General features: G+C 43.2%; 3 protein-coding genes across 3 annotated transcripts in view; 2 read left to right on the plus strand and 1 right to left on the minus strand.

Annotated features, from left to right (window-relative positions):
* Positions 1-19,029, plus strand: part of tmem68 (transmembrane protein 68) — a 369,137-nt gene that overhangs the window by 269,057 nt on the left and 81,051 nt on the right. The gene's annotated exons all lie outside the window — the stretch shown is intronic.
* Positions 1-19,029, plus strand: part of cntnap2b (contactin associated protein 2b) — a 159,255-nt gene that overhangs the window by 136,115 nt on the left and 4,111 nt on the right. The window contains exons 14-24 of the mRNA XM_070974612.1: positions 8,934-9,018; positions 10,345-10,501; positions 10,728-10,855; positions 11,023-11,193; positions 12,244-12,462; positions 13,905-14,141; positions 14,462-14,683; positions 14,822-14,955; positions 15,861-15,954; positions 18,510-18,740; positions 18,850-18,924. Coding sequence (XP_070830713.1) covers positions 8,934-9,018; positions 10,345-10,501; positions 10,728-10,855; positions 11,023-11,193; positions 12,244-12,462; positions 13,905-14,141; positions 14,462-14,683; positions 14,822-14,955; positions 15,861-15,954; positions 18,510-18,740; positions 18,850-18,924 — 1,753 coding nt within the window. The remainder of the gene's footprint in view (positions 1-8,933; positions 9,019-10,344; positions 10,502-10,727; positions 10,856-11,022; positions 11,194-12,243; positions 12,463-13,904; positions 14,142-14,461; positions 14,684-14,821; positions 14,956-15,860; positions 15,955-18,509; positions 18,741-18,849; positions 18,925-19,029) is intronic.
* The window catches only part of xkr4 (XK related 4), a 350,180-nt gene that overhangs the window by 108,427 nt on the left and 222,724 nt on the right, over positions 1-19,029 (minus strand). The gene's annotated exons all lie outside the window — the stretch shown is intronic.

Below are 19,029 nucleotides of genomic sequence, written 5' to 3' on the forward strand. Positions count from 1 at the left end.
GTTCCGCTCCGCCCTGGACAGGCGCCGCGAAAAGAAGGCGCAGGGATGCACCTTCCCGTCCTGTTCCGACCGCTGGGACAGGACTGCCCCAACCCCTTCATTGGAGGCGTCCACCTCGACCACAAACTGCCGCAGAGGATCAGGCATCGTGAGAATGGGAGCCGTGGTGAAGCGGGTCTTGAGGTGCTGAAAGGCTGCCTCTGCCTCCGGAGTCCAGAGGAATGGCTGCTTCGTGGAGGTGAGTGCATGGAGCGGAGCCGCTATAGCACTGAAGTGTCTGATAAACCGCCTGTAAAAGTTAGCAAAGCCGAGGAACTGCTGGACTTTTTTGCGGCTATCAGGCGTGGGCCACTTGGCCACAGCGCTCACTTTAGCCGGATCCATCTGCACCCTTCCAGGGGCTACAATGAAGCCCAGGAAGGAGACAGTGTCGGCATGAAACTCACTTTTTTCTGCTTTCACATAGAGCTTATTCTCCAACAACCGTTGGAGGACCTGGGATACATGGTTTCTGTGAGTTTCTAGATCTGGTGAGTAAATGAGAATGTCATCCAAATACACATACACAAACCGGTCTAAAAAATCCCGGAGCACCTCATTTATCATAGTCTGGAATACAGCTGGGGCATTAGTGAGACCGAAAGGCATGACTAAGTACTCGTAGTGGCCGCTAGGAGTATTAAATCCTGTTTTCCATTCATCCCCCTCTCTGATCCTGATTAAATGATAGGCATTGCGTAAATCTAGCTTGGTAAATACCTTAGCCTGCTGCAGCTGGTCGAAAACAGACGTCATCAGGGGCAGGGGATAGCGATTTTTGACGGTGATGGCGTTTAGGGGGCTGTAGTCGATGCAGGGCCTGAGAGATCCGTCCTTTTTCCCCACAAAAAAGAATCCGGCCCCAGCTGCTGACGAGGAAGGACGAATAAGCCCCGCCCTCAATGATGACTCTATGTAATCTTTCATGGCTGCTTTCTCTGGCCCGGAGATGGAGTACAACCGGCCCTTGGGTATGGGGGAGCCAGGAATCAAGTCTATGGCGCAGTCGTAGGGCCGGTGTGGGGGAAGTGACAAGGCCTTGCTTTTGTTAAAAACCTCTCGGAGGTGGTGGTAGCAGGAAGGCACGGAGCTCAGGTCGGAGGTTTCAGAGTCTGTGGCAGAGGTGACAGAGAAGTGATTAATAGCAGTCATGTTATTCCCCTGGACCGGAACCGGTTTGCGGTGGTCCACACAATCCTCCCCCCATCCCATAATAGCCCCTGTTATCCAGTTCACGTGGGGGTTGTGTTGACATAACCAAGGGTAGCCTAAAACCAGAGACTGAGAGGGTGAAGTAACCAAGTAAAAGGTCAGGAGTTCCCAATGCCCCTGGATCTGCAGATCCAGTGGTTCCGTGGCGTGAGTGATCAAAAACAGTTTTTTTCCGTTGAGAGCCCTGGCTTTGATGGGGCTGGCCAGGGGGTTCGATTTTAACCCCAATGTCTCCGCCAGCCCCCAGTCAATTAAGCTCTCATCGGCCCCAGAGTCTATGAGTGCCTCAATGTCCATAGTGATGGCATGGTGCGTTACCTTAACAGGCGTCAGGCTGCGCGGAGCGCGGTCCGTGGCTGGGGGTTGACTCACCTCCTGGATCTTTTTGGCCGGACAGGTAGCGACGAGGTGATTAGATTTGCCGCAGTAAAAGCAGCTGCCTTCCTGCTGGCGTCGTCGTCGCTCCTCCGGTGTCAGCCGTGTCCTGCCAAGCTGCATGGGCTCCTCTTCCCTGGTGGGGAAGGAGGGAAAACGGTGCTCAGGCGGTGAATCACGGAGAACTTGCCCCCCCGGGGTAGGAAAACACGGAGCCCTCTCCGACCTCGAACCGCTGCTCCGTGGTTGCCGGAGCTCACGAACCCGGTTGTCAGTCCGGATGGCAAGCGAGATGAGTGAATCCAGGTCCGCAGGCAAATCCAGGGGCAACAGCAGCTCCTGGATATGAGTCGCCAGCCCCTTCAGGAAGACATCGTACAGGGCGGTGTTATTCCACCCACTCTCCGCCGCCAGGGTGCGAAAGCGAATAGCATAGTCGCACACCGAGTCCCGGCCCTGTGTCACTCTGCTCAACTCCCTGGCCTTTTCCCTGTCAGTCGACACAGGATCGAAAGTCATCATGAGAGCAGTTTTGAAGTCTGTAAAAGAGGAGCAAAGCGGAGAGTCTCGAGCCCACTCAGCGGCGGCCCAAGCTTTGGCTCTCCCTGTCAGGTAGGAAATCATGAATGCAATTTTAGACTTGTCTGTGATGAATGCGTGCGGGAGCTGTTCAAAATGTATGGAACAATCAATAAGGAAAGCCCTGCATTGTCCTGGTTCCCCCGAGTATCGCTCCGGGGAAGCCAACTTGATTCCCATCCCGGCCACGCCCTGGGACGCGGCCGCAGCAGGAGCTGGGGGTTCCGGCGCCGCTGATGGTGGGGCTGTCTGCCGCAGGTGGTCCGTCAGCTCCCTCACCTGGGCCGAAAGCTGGCCAAGCTGACCCACCATCGCCGTCTGGAACTCCTCCTGACGAGAGATGCGGGCTTCCTGAGCCTGTAACGTGGCCGCCCACCGGCCAGCCTCTGCTGAGTCCATACTGGCCGAAGTGTACTGTCAGGCCCGAACTCAAAACAGGACTCAGGAGCAGAGAATGACAGTGAGCAGACTTTTATTGAGTCAAGACAACCTCAATGCAGAGCAAACAAAGGGGCTATGAAACCTGATCTATGAGAATTCTTGACTACTCTAGTGAAAACAAAAAACACTCCAAAGGAGGAAAATATCTCAAACACGGATCTATTAAAATTATCAAAATCAAAATCACTCACAGAGAGGAAAATCAAAAGGCTACAAAACTTTAAACTAAAGTCTCTCCGAATGGAGAATGAGCTAACAAAGAAATAGAAAGAACAGGACAGAAACAAAAAACTCTCCTAAAAGATGGAGGCTAGACTCACTACAACTATGAACTATATGAACTAAAAATCACTCCTAAGGGAGGCAAACCAAGAAAGCAAATTACTCAGAAGACTATAAATGCTAAACTAAACTACAGAAGTTACAACAAAAAATCACTCTGACGAGGAAACAAGACTTACAAGTACAGACTGTGGCTGTGAGCTATGATGCAGGCTTTGGTGATCGGACATAAGACGAAACACTTCGGCACAGGACAAAGGGAGACGCAGACTATTTAAACACATGAGGGTAATGGGGAACAGGTGGACACAATCAGGAATCAGGGATGACGAACAGGTGACACAAGAGGAAGGGCAAGTGATCTGAAACGAGAGGAGAGTTAGACTTTCAAAATAAAACAGGAAATGACAAGACAATAACCCAAGACAGGACGACCTCACCGCAGTGTGACAGCTACAGTGCTGAAGAGAAACCTGGGATTGTTATTTTCTTCTATTAGTGCAGAGTAATAGCCTGCCCTGGCACTGCGGAGGGCTCTCCTGTATATTTTAAAACTGTCTTCCCAGGCGAACCAAAATTCTTCCAAATTCTATTTTTTGTGAAGTTTGCTTTAATTTGCGGGTTTGGGGGTAGCTAAGCTCCTCTGTTTTAGTATCTTCTATTTTAGGGGAGCAACAAGTGGAGTCAAGTGTCATATGCAATGAACCTGTAGCACTATCAACCAGGTAGTCAATTTAGGAGGGACTAAGGTTAGCGTAGGAGTCCTCTGTTGTATTGACACATGGCATTGAATTAAATGCTGATGGAATCATATCCTTAAATTTAGCTCCAGCTCTATCAGACAGGAATCTGGTATTAGAATTTTTGCCTACTGGTGGGTAGTCTGGTAATATGAATTCAAAAGTTATTAAACGATGGTCTGTTCCAAAGTTATGACTATTATTGACTCCATCGCTCCAATTAAGACCAAAGTTTTGTCAGGAAGGAAAAAGGCACCTTGGAGAAACACCACACTGGTCAAAGTCCAGAAAAGAGTCTGCAGACAGGCAGAGCGCAGGTGGCGAAAAACCAAACTCCAGGTTCATTATGAAATTTACAAAAATAGTCTCCACACCTATAACCATTAACTAAAGAAGGCAAGGCAAGCATTCTTCTCAGAGATTATCAACAGAAACTGTAATAATGCCCGCACTTTATTTTCTGTTGTGGACAGACTGACAACCCCCACAGCATCAGTCCCTCCTGAGCTGCTGTCCAAAAAGTCATGCAATGATTTTGCAGCCTTTTTTTACAGATAAAATTTCAAGGATAAGACAAACAGTGTGCAGCTCCAACTCAGGCAAAATGATAAGTCCATCTGTGCCTTCTTGTTCTCCAGTTAATCTAGCACATTTTAACCTTCTAGATCATACAAGGCTGACAGAAACTGTTTCACAGTTAAAATCCACAACATGCTGCCTTGATACTCTGCCAACAAACTTTTTAAAAAATGTTTTTAATTGCATAGCTCCAGATGTGTTGCAGATAATAAATAATTCTCTTCAGTCCGGTCAGTTTCCCCAGGCCTTGAAAACTGCAGTAATAAAACCTCTGCTAAAAAAGACTAATCTGGATGCTTCAGTAATAAGTAACTACAGGCCAATATCAAATCTTGCCTTTCTAGGAAAAATTATTGAAAGGGTTGTTTTTCAACAAACGCATGCTTTCATGATGCAGAACAATCGTTTTAATGCATTTCAGTCTGGATTTCGTCCACACCACAGCACTGAGACTGTACTTATCAAAGTTTTAAATGACATACATCTGAATAATGATGCTTCCAAAACCTCAGTCTTAGTATTATTAGATCTCAGTGCTGCCTTTGATACGGTTGATCATGACATACTTCTTGACAGACTGGAAAAGTGGGTGGGACTTACTGGCACTGTACTACACTGGTTCAAATCCTATTTACAAGATAGAGACTACTTTGTGTCAATTGGTGAGCATGTGTCTGAACGAAAAAAGATGATGTGTGGGGTGCTACAAGGGTCCATTCTCGGACCACTTCTTTTCAATATCTACATGTTGCCCCTAGCTCAGATTATGGAGCATCATAATATTTCTTATCATACTTACGCAGATGATACACAACTTTATATTTCTGTGTCATCACATGACTACAGTCCCTTACTTTCACTGAGTGAGTGTATTCATCAAATCAATGAGTGGATGTGCCAGAATTTTCTTCAGCTTAATGCAGATAAGACAGAAGTGATTGTTTTTGGCCCCAAAAATGAGAGGTCAAAGATCAGTGCTCAACTTAACTCCATGTCACTGACAACAACAGATAAAGCCAGAAATCTTGGTGTAATTATTGATTCGGACCTGAATTTTAACAACCATTTAAAGCTGATTACCAAATCAGCCTACTACCACCTGAAAAATATAACCAGAATCAAGGGTTGTCTGTCCAAAGAAGACATGGAAAAACTTGTTCATGCATTGATTTTCAGTAGGTTGGACTATTGCAATGGAGTCTTTACTGGCCTAAACAAAAAATCAATTAGGCAACTACAGCTGATCCAAAATGCGGCTGCACGAGTCCTTACAAACACCAGAAAAATGGACCATATCACACCAGTCCTCAGATCACTACATTGGCTTCCTGTGAGTCAAAGAATAGACTTTAAAATCTTACTGTTGGTCTATAAAGCATTAAATGGTCTAGGACCAAAATATATTCTAGATTTATTGACTCCATATGAAGTATCCAGACCTCTCAGGTCATCAGGGACAGGTCTATTAAGTTTTAAATTTCAATGCCATATGTCAGAACAAGGTTGAGGGTGTGATTAAAACAGTGAGTAGGTTCGTGTACATTCTGACAGAAGCCAACTGAGTCTAATACTGAGATATATGCAGTGCTAAGGCTGTCAGCATATACATTAAAGTCACCTACGATAATTAACTGTTTTAAGGACTGCACCTGATATGGACCAGGACAGCGCTATACTATAACAAATAAAACTGGCTGCACTGTTTTCCATTTTTCATGTGAACAAGGCTTTCAAATGAGTTATAGTTGAGTTTAGGTTTAGGGTTGATTAAAAGGCTTGAGTCAAAAATGGCTGCAACTCCATCTCCTCAGCCACTTGAATGTGAGTATTAATATGGCTCGGAGGAGTAGCTTCATGTAGGCTAACATAGTCTTCAGGACACAGCCAGGTTTCAGTCAGACAAAATACATCAATATTATGGTCTGATGTTAACTCATTTACTGGAACAACTTTAGAGGACAGAGATCTGATGTTAAGGTGTCCACATTTAATTATCCTATCTTGTTGTACTATGTTGTTTTAATTTTTAAGGCTAACGCCTCTGTACTTTTGGTTTACTTTGTTTACGTGGTGGGGGCAGACACAGTCTCTATGGGGTGTTGGGTGGGTAACTGCTCTAATGGAAGCACAGAGAAGCATGTAGCATGTACAGTATCTGCCTCCTGGTTTTAACTCTGAGTTGTCAGGGGTTAGGTTCATAAATAGAATTGGTCAGATTTCTAGAGATGGGAGCTTCTCCATCCAAAGAGGGATGCCGTCCCTCTTAATCAGACCAGGTCTTCCCCAGAAAGTCTGCCAATTATCAATGAAGCCCACACCATTTGCTGGGCACCACCTCGACAGCCAGCGACTGAATGATGACGTGCGGCTAAACATGTCATCACTGGTCCGATTTGGCAGGGGTCCAGAGAAAACTAGGGAGTCCGACATCATCTTTGCATATGTACATGTAGATTCCACATTAATTTTAGTGACCTCCGATTGGCGTACCTGGGTGTCATTACCGCTGATGTGAATAACAGTGTTACTGTATTTACACTTATCCTTAGCTGGTAGTTTCAAATTTGATTCAATGTCACCCACTCTGGCCCCCGGCAGGCATTTGACTATGGTTACTGCTGTCGCTAACTTCACGTTTCTCAAAATGAAGCTGCCAATAATCAGAGTTGGTTCACTTGGCTTGGGAGCTGTTGAGGGATGGCTAGCCAGAGCTGCACTGGGTTGGTCTGCACCGGCTACGGGGGCCTGGCTAACTACAGCTGATGGTTTGGTTTCCATGGTGCGGAGCCATGCCTCCAATTCACTAAGCCTTGCCTCCAACTCCCCAAATAAACTACATTTATTACACATACCAGTATCACCGAAGGAGGCAGAGGAGTAGCTAAACATCTGACACACCAATCCAGAGAGATCTGGAGAGGGACAGAGAGAAGCCATCGCTAGCTGCTAGGCTAAACTGGTGTAGCTAGCAGAGCAGACAAGCGTGTAGACAAATAAAATTAGCGGTCGCTAAATAGACAGACTTATGGTTGCTTGAGCAGAACTAATGTTACTTTAAATAGTGGGTAATAAGCCGCTGTAACAAAAGACAGAGCAAATTACACTCCAACGAGCAAGAGCAACGCTACTACTAATGCAGCAACCGGAAACAGGAAGTGAGACGATACACTTACCTCAGCACGTCAGTGACAGTCCTGTAAGTTGCGAGGTGGGACCTCCATGGATTGGAGTTGTTTGTCCAGCACATCCCACAGATGCTTGATTGGATTGAGATCTGGGGTATTTGGTGGCCAAGTCAACACCTCAAACTTGTTGTTGTGCTCCTGGATCATTTTTGCTTTTTGGCACTGTTCATTATCCTGCTGAAAGAGGCCAGAGCCATCAGGGTATACCATTTCCATGAAAGGGTGTACATGGTCTGCAACAATGCTTAGGTATGTGATACACATCACAGTAAAATCCACATGGATGGCAGGACCCAAGGTTTCCCAGCAGAACATTGCCCAAAGCATCACTGCCCCCGCCAGTTTGCCTTCTTCCCATAGAGCATCCTGGTGCCATGTGTTCCCCAGGTAAGCGACGCACATGCACCCGGCCATCCACGTGATGTAAAAGAAAACCTAATTCATCAGGCCACCTTCTTTCATTGCTCCATGATCCAGTTCTGATGCTCACGTGCCAATTGTTGGCATTTTTGGCAGTGAACAGGGGTCAGCATGGGCACCCTGACTGGTCTGGGGCTGTGCAGCCCCACACGCAACAAACTGCGATGCACTGTGTTTCCTGACACCTTTCTATCAGAACCAGTATTAACTTTATTGGCAATTTGACCAACTGTCCTTGGACCTTCCTTGGACCACTTTTGATAGATACTGACCACTGCAGTATCCCCAGGGAGCCTCCCCAGGGAGGTGTTCCAGACATGTCCAGCTCGGAGACCATGGGGAAGATCTAGGACTAGGTGGAGAGATTATATCTCCACACTGGCCTGGGAATGCCTCGGGACCCCCCATTCAAAGCTGGTCAGTGTGTCACGGGAAAGGGAAGTTTGGGGTCCCCTGCTGAAGCTGTTACCCCCACGACCCGACCCCGGATAAGCAGTGGAAGATGAGAGATGAGATGAGATGAGATGAGATGAGATGAGATGAGATGAGATGAGATGAGATGAGAGTCCTTGGACCTTCCCTGGACCACTTTTGATAGATACTGACCACTGCAGACTGGGAACAGAGCTGCAGTTTTGGAGATGCTCTGACCCAGTCGTTTACTCATCACAATTTGGCCCTTTTCAAACTTGCTCAAATCCCTATGCTTGCTCATTTTCCAGCTTCTAACACATCAACTAGGAGGACAAAATGTTCACTTGCTGCGTAATATATCCCACCCACTAACAGGTGTCATGATGAAGAGATAATTAGTGTTATTCACTTCACCTCTCAGTGGTCATAATGTTATGCTTGATTGGTATATTTTGATGTGACATGAAAAAGATCTCACAGTCACAAGAGAGAAATTTTAATGAGAAACTGACCACCATTTATTATGTCATGGTGGCAGCAATACCCTGCTGTAATGCTAGTACTAGCTTTTTTCTTTCTTTCTTTTTTTTTTTTTGCTACATTTGCTGCTAATGAAAGAATGCATATAAAGAAGTTCTCTCTGTCTCCTTCTTGTGTGTGTATCCAGGTGTTGTCAGTCACCAGCAATGCAGAGTACTGTGAACAGTATGTAGCCTACACCTGCCGGATGTCTCGTCTGCTCAACACTCCAAGTAAAGTATCCCTCAATGCCATCATCATCATCACATCACAGCTTTGTTAGTGACTTTTCATTAAGCAATAAAATACCTTGCTAATTTATTTATTAGTGCTGTCAGGCGATTAAAAAAATTAATCTAATTAATTACAGGATTTGTAATTAATTAATCTAATTAATCGCATTTTAATCTCATATCTGCTAAAGGTCCCCAAATAAAGAATTTGAATTCTAGGACATTACAATTCACTGACATTCACATTACAGCTGGTGAATTCTTTTCATCACTGTAGTTCTCGATGGTAGCTGGAAATTAGAGTCAGATGACGCTATCTGAAACGCCTCTTTTAGGCCCTCGTCTTCCACGATTGAAATCAGCCTGCAATCAGCAGCAACCCACTTTGCGATTGAGTTTGTCAGTTTTTCAGTCGTGGCTTTACTCATTCGTTTTCCTAACTCAGCAAGTGTGGGTTGGCGGAGTGAGCTCACGGTCGCACTAGCGGCACTAGCAGCAACTACATGTTTAGCGTTTAAATGATAATTCAGGCTGGAGCTGCTACGGTGATAGGAAAATTCTTTTTTACACAAGGTACAAATCACTGCGTTCTTGTTAATAGTCCCGTCTTTGTTCTTTTTATAAATAAACTTGCCGTTCAAAGGTCCAAGTAGGCTTGCCTCGCTCTCCGGTGTCGCATCCATGTCTGTTGTCACCCTGCTTTTGACTAGTGGTGCAGGTAGGATGCGACCTGCCACTGCAGCCTACGGGTCACTCAAAGGGCCAAATTTAAAATGCTTGCGCATTGACTTGCCACTCATGATTAACTGCGTTAATTTTTATAGCGCGTTAATTTGCAGCGTAATTAATTAATCTAATTAATGTGTTAAACTGACAGCCCTATTATTTATGCAAATTAGCAAATGGATTCTTTTCTGGGGTTCATATGTGCGCTTTTGTTGCTTGTCCACCGTTAACTTTGGTTGACCATAAGCCTCTAGTGTGGGGTACTGTCAGATCAGGCATACTATGGTCCAAAGGCGTAAGACTGAAGTTTGCAGATGTCAGTGCATATCATATTTTAAACTAGATTTCACACCACACCAAAAAATATATGGTACACAATTTACAGTTCTAACGACCTGACTAATTGTCCTCTTGTTACCGAGTACATGAGAGCATTTCAAGCCTATAGTTTTAATGTGACACAATTGTACACAGGTTCAAGGCCATTAATAAGAGCAGGATATTTCTGAATTAAAGCTCATAGTCTGTCTTAAAAATGAAAATTTAATGAAAGTGAACTTGTAGTTAAAACTTACCCTAGTCTATGGGTTTGACTCCCAGATGGCTCCCCGTTTACCTGGTGGGTCGGACGAGCCAATGAGAGGCATTCTTACTGGGGGGGTTCAGGACCGGGGATACAGAAGTGTTCCTGTGGTATCGAACACAACTGTACAAATCCCGAACACTACTGCAACTGTGATGCTGATCTGCGCACCTGGTAAGTGGACCACTGCTCAGCAGCTCACCTGAGTTTTTTTTAAACTAGTTAAAAGTACAGAGCTTGTATATTCACACTGAACTATAGTCTTTACCTTCAATAAAGCACTTGTTATTATTGACTGGGAAATCAGTCTAATTGTCTAAAACTGCTTCAGATGTTGTCCCTACTTGGTTGACAGTTTTTTGTTTTCTGTGTGTGTCTTTGTGTATGTGTGTGCACGCAGGAGGGAGGATGCAGGCCTGTTGGTGTATAAAGACCATTTGCCAGTTAGTCAGGTTGTGGTTGGTGATACAAGCAGAGCTGGATCTGAGGCCAAACTGACAGTAGGGCCACTCAAATGCCAGGGTGACCGTAAGTGTGTCTCTCTTTCAAACACATACACATTCAGCACACACACACATTCAGCACACCTACCCACACACACACACACACGCTCAACACACATCAATCATTCACCAGATATATTTCATATCGTCAGAAACGTTTGTGTTTTATCCATGTCCTAACTTTTTTGGAAGGGAACTACTGGAACGCAGCGTCCTTCACCAGCCCTGCTTCCTACCTCAGCTTCCCTTCTTTCAGAGGAGAAGCCAGCACTGACATTTCCTTCTACTTTAAGACTTCCTCCACTCATGGAGTATTTCTGGAGAACCTTGGTATCACTGACTTCCTTCACATTGAACTCAGAGGTGTGTCTATGTGTATACTGCACTTTGCTAAATTTTAAATAGATATTAATGACCCCAATGAAGGCATGATGTGATCTCTGCAATGTTTTTGACAGGGTCTTTTTTTAATAATGCCATTCTAACTGTACAAAACAACACAAAAGGCTCTATTGTATGAGGTGTACATTAGTGAAAGGTGCTCAAATAAGACCTCATTTTAATCTAGTCAAACAAACAAACATATTTTTACCTGACCAAGCTAGGAGGTTAAGAAAATATTATCATTGAGTTGTGATCAGTTACTGATGTAACCAAATTAGTTCAAATTAGTAGATTAGTGCTTACTGATGAAAGGAAGTAAAAGAGTAAGTATTTAGAGTAAGTTAATGGACTGTATCTAGTCTGAAGACGCTTTTACAACACAAGTCTGCATCCACCCGTTCGCACAAACATTCGTACGGCAACTAAGCCACCTGTTCATTATGAGCATTATCCACTCACACGTTGATGGCACAGCATCTGGGGCAGTTTTGGGGTTCAGTATCTTGTCCAAGGATACTTCAGCATGTGGACTGCCGTGGGCAGGGATCGAACCACCAACCACAGCCACCCTAGTAGAAAGTAAATGTAAAAAATGTATTTTTTCACTTAATGTGTCAGGCTAAAAAATTCAGTTGATTTGGGATTTTCAATTTTAACTACTGCTATGAAATACAAACTTATTCCATGTGTCTATATTTTTTTTTTTTTTAACAGTGCTTTTCAATAAACACAAACGGAGAAACAAAACAGTAAAGGTAAAAAAACAAAACAAAACAAACCACAGTAGTTTAACAAAAAAAAAGTAAAAGTAGAAAAAATGCCCTTTGGTAAGAGAGAGTTTTCAGAAGTAATTTCGTTATTTGGCTTTCCTGAGATTGTTATTTGGCTTTCTTGAGATTCTCAAGCAGGAGTTTCTTGTTTTTAAGAAATTTTGGAATTCCAGACAAATGAGAAATCAAGGATGGAGCTTGTCTTTAATGAAAGTCTTAAAATGTTGCAGATATTTGATTTTTACTTTGGTGCTTCCAGAAAGCTCGGTGGTCTTCTTCTCTTTTGATGTGGGCAATGAGCGGGTGGAGCTTAGTGTCCGCTCACCGGTCCCTCTAAACAATAACCAGTGGCATCGTGTGGAGGCTGAGAAAAACATCAAGGAGGCGGTGCTGCAGCTTAATGGACAGTACAGGGAGGTCAGACCCACCTCACCACAGGGACACACAAAACTGGCGTTCTACAGTCACCTATATGTTGGTAAGACACACGTGCAAACATACATGTGGATGTATTCTCCACAGCTGTCACATGTGATGTCATACACCACTCTAGTCCACCTCTGGTGAAGGGGGATGTGTTGACTCCCTTTGATGTAAAGATTGACTATATGTTATGATAGTCCAACCACATCAGGGAGTCCCACTGGGGTACTTTTGGCATGATAGTGGTCCCTGAGGTGTGTCATTTCAAAATATGGTGAATAAACTGCATACACTGCAGTCAATCATTACAATGTATGTCTGTATAACTACAATTTCTTTGTAACATTTTGTGTACAGATGAAAAAAATGTCCAGGCTTTTAAGTACAACATGTTTTAGAGATTATGCCTGGCTTTACTAGTGACTGATGACCATCTGATCACTCAGTCAATATCTGATCAATCCAACATGGTCATGTGATACTTCTTGTCAGACCTGTCAACCCCCTCGTTTTTCGAGTAATTCTCCCATGTTTTGCCATTCGGTCCTACTGTCCATCCATTTAAATATTTTTCCATCTCTGTGTTGCACTCTGACGATGACAATAAAGTTGAAACTAATCTAAAAAAATCTTCGAATTTTTTAAAAGGTTGTCTGTAATGTTGACAGGAGGCAGGTGGCATTATATAGAACATTAGCTGTTGACGAGGAGTCATTCACACAAACGGCACAATAAAAAAATAAGTAGAACAAAGATAAGAATGATGACCACTAGAGGGATGGAAAAAATGTCAAAAAGGCTAAAAGTTTGGGCAAGAATCTCAAGGTAGAGATGAGAGGAAGCTTACCTATACTTAATGAAGAGAGCAACGTTGGTCGAAAGTCATGCTTTTTGTAAAATATGCCACACAGATTTAGAGGGAACAACAGCATGAGCCAGCATGACAAATTTGACAAGCACAAGTTGGCCCAAGAGGCACAGAGTCATGCTCCACCAATGACTACACTATCTTTCCCATCCATTTTCGTAATCACCCTCTCCAACCAAATTTCTCTTTTACCAATAGCCTCCTCAAAATCACAATTGAAGCATAATGTGGAAGTGATGTGTAAGTATTACCCAAGTAATACATAAATAAACTACATGCTGAATTTACTGTATATGCCCCTTTGTGTTTTCATTTATATAATGCAGGAATGTTCTTCCTTGTATACAGAGGCCTTAATGGGCTGAAACCAAGCTACATTGCTAAATAACTATTTGCCTTCAAGAACACTGATGATTATCTGCTGCTGGTTTATTGGAGGTTTCCAGCAACAGCCGAAAGAAAATTGGGGATGCAGCCTTCTTCAATTATGCCCCAAAGCTCTGGAACCTACCTATAGATATCAGGGAAGCTAGTTCACTGAGTTCAGTGAGTGTAAAGCCTGACGGAAGCTGCAATTGACCGTAGTGCTCTGCCTGAGTTAATGTTATGCTCAATGTCTTATCTGCCAGGTGCCTCAAGTGGTCAGAGGGGTTTCCTAGGCTGCATGCGGGCTCTGAAGATCAATGGCGTGACCTTTGACCTGGAAGAGAGGGCGAGGATGACTCCAGGGGTGAATCCAGGCTGCCAGGGCTACTGCAGCAGATATGGGATGCACTGCAGGAATGGAGGGAAGTGTGTGGAGCAGTACAATGGATACTCCTGTGACTGCTCCCTCACTGCATACGATGGACCTTTCTGCACAGATGGTAATTAACGATTCCAATTGGTGAGGTGTAACAAGGTGTGAAGGGTTGTCTGTCTGTGTGTCAGCCTTATGATTGACTGGTGACCTGTCCAGGGTGTTCCCCACCTCTCAGCCACTGTCAGCTGGGATCAGCTCTTGCTCACCACAACACTCCAAAGTACAAACGAGTATATCTAATGTTAGAGGTTTCATTAGATTAGATACAGTAACAAGAACAGTGAACACTTTAACACTGTTTTGATTACCCTTCTTCTGCTCGTGTGTGTGTGTGTGTGTGTGTGTGTGTGTGTGTGTGTGTGTGTGTGTGTGTGTGTGTGTTAGATGTAGGTGGCTACTTTGAGACAGGAACCCTGGTACGGTATGACTTCTTGCCAGAGGTGGCAACTCAACTGAAGAGCCTATCAGGTGCTGGTGTACCTAGTGAGGCCAACCTGACTCAGGAAGAGCTGATGTTCAGCTTCAGCACCTCCAGCGCTCCTAGCATTCTGGTGTACATCAGCTCCAGGACTCAGGACTACATGGCTGTGGTGCTCAGGCACAATGGTGGGTTCATCAACTTTGTAGCTGATGATTAAAAAAACAGTAAAGAAAAAAGATATAAAAGGATATATTTTATGAAGTGCTATTACATTATCATCATGTGTCAAAACATGCTTTATGTCTTTATAAATATGTGTCCAGGCACTCTACAGATCCGCTATAGTCTCGGGGGGCTAATGGAACCTTATACCATTGATATTGACCATCGTAACATGGCCAACGGGCAACCACACTCTGTGAACATAACTAGGAACTTAAGAGAGATACAACTACAGGTTTGTGCCTCCTGTCACTACAGTAGTATCTGACGATGCTTTACCAAATAGTGTATGCTGCAAATGAGTAGAAAAAAGGGTGTCCGATTGCATCAAAGCAATAGTTCAACATTTTGGGGAATGGGCTTTTTTCGGAAAGTGAGATGTTCAGATGGATATCAGTCTCATGTCTTTATGTCAAATATATAAAAAAATTAATCTGCAACAGGACTGGGTTGGCTCGCATAGAGACTTAAAGTGGGAGGAAACAGATTCTCTGGTTCTGTCCAAAGTCACCTACCAACACCTCTAAATTTCACTATTTAACATGATGTATATTGATTACTGATTGCTAACTGCACATAAACTCTTGAAAAGAAGCAAATACGCATATTTCTTTAAGATAAATTTTTGCTGACTAATTTCTTTGAATATAAGGTTTATATGAGGAAGAAGATATGGATAGAAAAATTAGTTAGTATAAATAGTAATTTATTTTAAAGAAAGCTCACCCAAATTGGAAAACTGCTAATAGTTTTCATTTGAACTACTTTCTACAGAAGAAATAGTCTCAATGTAAACTGTTAAGCACACAATCCATGGATTATCCTGAGACATGATTTCATAAAGATACATTATAGTTGAATTGTTTAAATGTAGTCTCGTCATGTTTGAGCAGTGAAAATGAAATTCTTTTCACCTCCTTTTGGGGTATAGATAGAAATCAGACACAGATATCTTCAAACTTGAACAAATAAAACTAATATCTGCATGTATAAACACTAAAAGATGAAAATCAGTTTTTTGGGTGCATTAGTGTCTTATAGCCCGCACTGGAAGATTAACAGGTTTTGGTGGTAATGGTAACAGATTAAAGTTATCTGTTGGACTTGTCACTGTTCCTTTTTGCTGTTCATATTTTCCAGCTGGACCACTACCCAGTGTCTACATACACCCTACCTGAGGCCTCTGACACCCAGTTCAACTTGGTCAAAAGTATATTTCTCGGAAAGGTCTTTGGTAAGTGTTTAGATAAGTAGAAGTGTGTGTGCAGGTCTGACTCAGACAGAGTTGGTTTCTAAACGATGTTAGGTGATGCTCAGTGGTTTTAATCATGTACATGTGCAACATTTTTCTCCTCCTACTAATTACAGTCCCAGTTACCAATTTTCAGTTTACTCTGTGGTCTACCCATAATTTACAGCTTCTATCATAAAGTGTATCTGTGAGAACCAGAAACCCGTAGGTGAACAGGGTTACATGACTTACCCACATTATAGTCTTGTCTATTAAAAAAAAAATGCTCTTAATTTGATTAAAATTACAATTCAAAATACAACCCCAATTCCAAAAAGCTGTGACACCGTGTACAACATGAATAAAATAGAATGTGATAATTGGCTAATGCTTTTTAACATATACTCAATTGAAACATTACAAAAACAATATATTTAATATTTTTCTTCACTTCATTGTTTTTTGTTAATATATGCTTATTGTAAATTTGATTCCAGCCACACATTTCAAACAAGTTGGGAAAGGGGCCACAAAAGCCAGGAAAGTTGTAGAAAACTCAAAAAACTAAGTGATAAAAAAAACAAGTTCAATGGCAACAGGTGATTGAATCATGATTGGGTATGGAAGGGGCATCCTCCAAAGGCTCATGCATGGATGGGGTGAGGTTCACCACTTTGCGAAACACGATTGTATAAAATATAAAACTAGACAGGCTCTGAAACACTTTGGCTCTGAAACAATCCTGTTGTGTACGAAGAGTATGGCAGGTATTTTATTACCCACTTCCCTTTGGAATATTGATCTCTTTCAATTGGATCTTAATTTTATGGTTATACACCATTGGCCACAAGATGAGGATGGCATCATCATCATCTGAGAGTCTGAATTCCAGGCCAAGACAGAGAAAACTTTATTTTTAAACACTAGACCAGTGGTTCCCAAACCTTCACAGCCATGTACCCCTTCAGACATTTGACCTCCAGCCATGTACCCCCTACCCACTCACGCACAAAAAAAACTGTAAGCCCCCACTGCCACACACACACACACACACACACACACACACACACACACACACACACACACACACACACACACACACACACACACACACACACACACACAGCATGTCACATCAAATAAAATCTCTTAGACTTAACTGATTTCTAGTATATTTCTTTTATTTCTTACCACATTTTACCAGCATTTTGATTGAGCAACACCAGTTTTTTTTTTTTTTTTTTTTGGTGAAACAAAAAAACCCAAAAAACTCACCACGTGCAGCTTTAACGAGAATGGTATGCTTGAGAGGACGCACATAACTCTGCAATGTTTGGCTGAATTTGAGAAAGTCTCAGACTTAAATTGTTCTTCACACAAAGTCTCATTCTGTATTTTGTTTTGATACTCGTCAGAGCTAAGAATCCACTCTTACACAAGTACGTGGTGGAAAAGGGCATCAAAGTCTTAACAGTGCATTTGGCCAGTGCAGGCTGTTCTGTGCGCAGTCCGATCCAGAAATCTGGCAGTGGCTTCTGATTTAATTTCATTTTAAGGGATCCATCGGTTGTGATTTCAATGAGGCTCTCCTGTTCAGATGTTGTTAAAGAAGCAGGCACAGCTGTAAATGGATCACGTATCCAACTGTCTGATGTGTCAGTTTTGGGGTAATACCTGCGCAGCTGCGCAGCCAGCTCACAAAGGTGCGTGGTTACGTCATGTTTCACACTGTCTGTCAAACAGAGTTCATTTGTGCACAAAAAGCCATGCAACGATGGAAAGACCTCTGTTTTGTTGTTGTCCATGCAGTTTAACCAGAGGTTCAACTTCTTTATCATGACCTCAACTTTATCTCGCACATTAAATGTCACTGCAGAAACACCTTGTAAACCAAGATTAAGTTAATTCAGGCGATGAAAATATCAGACAGATAAACCAGGCGTGTAAGAAACTCTCTAAGAAACTTTTTTTTTTTTTTTTTTTAAACATGAACTAAAATTTCATGTTTTTATGAACTTTTCATGCTCAAAAGTAGGTAGGGCCCAAGCCCTATACCGGCCATCCTGGTTCCGCAGCCCATGAATTCACTGACTTTTTCTTTTTCGCGTACCCCCTACATCACTTCCTGTACCCCTGGGGGTACACGAACCCCACTTTGGGAACCACTGCACTAGCCAGTAGAGAGCTGACATGAATTGAGGGGACTCCAACTAAGGTCAGTGTCTTAAACCCCCTAGGCCCATACGTACACCCCATTCCTACAAAAATGTGTATATTTTCTACCATGCGTTAATCCCAATATTGATTTTGTCAGTAAATGTATTTCTAATGGGGCTATTGAAATAAATTTTTGACCAGATGTCAGTGACAACCCAAGTAATCCCCAAATGCTAAAAAATCACAACAGGTAATATGTATATATAGGCAAACAATCAGTCAATCTTTCAAAAGTTAGTATCACGCCCTCCCTAGAAATAGGTTTAGCTGTGCTGCTTCCAGAGACTTTTGTCGTGATCTGTTAGGGCAGATAACACCCTGGTTGTTTTTTTTTCTTGTAGAAACAGGACAGATTGACCCCATCCTAATCGAGCGCTACAATACACCAGGCTTTGTGGGCTGTCTTTCAAGAGTTCAGTTGAACAGTGTGGCACCACTGAAAGCTGCTCTGCGCTCGGGCCTGGCAGCACCTGTCAGCACTCATGGGATTCTGGTGCCATCCAACTGTGGAGCCTCACCACTGACCATCTCCCCAATGGCTTCTGCTAGTGACCCCTGGCACCTAGAAGCTGGTAGAGACACAGATAAATAATGCAGCTTGAAGGAACATTAGGACATGCCAAAGTCAAATGACAGTTTGTCAGAATGCACATCGATAACAAATATTTGCTTTGTCCTCAGCTGGAGCTGTTTTCCCCTTCGATGAGGACAAGGCCAGTGATGATGGAGTGGATCGTAACTCTGCCCTAATTGGAGGTACATCTTATTTAACTCTCAACTACCAAGTCTTAGAGCTGCAGCTGGACTCAAGTGGACTCTCTATCAGTTCTGATGATGTGGTATTGCTGCTTTTATTGCACA

The sequence above is a fragment of the Chaetodon trifascialis genome, chromosome 11 (genome assembly GCF_039877785.1).
Source record: "Chaetodon trifascialis isolate fChaTrf1 chromosome 11, fChaTrf1.hap1, whole genome shotgun sequence".
In the NCBI taxonomy this organism is placed as follows: domain Eukaryota; kingdom Metazoa; phylum Chordata; class Actinopteri; order Chaetodontiformes; family Chaetodontidae; genus Chaetodon; species Chaetodon trifascialis.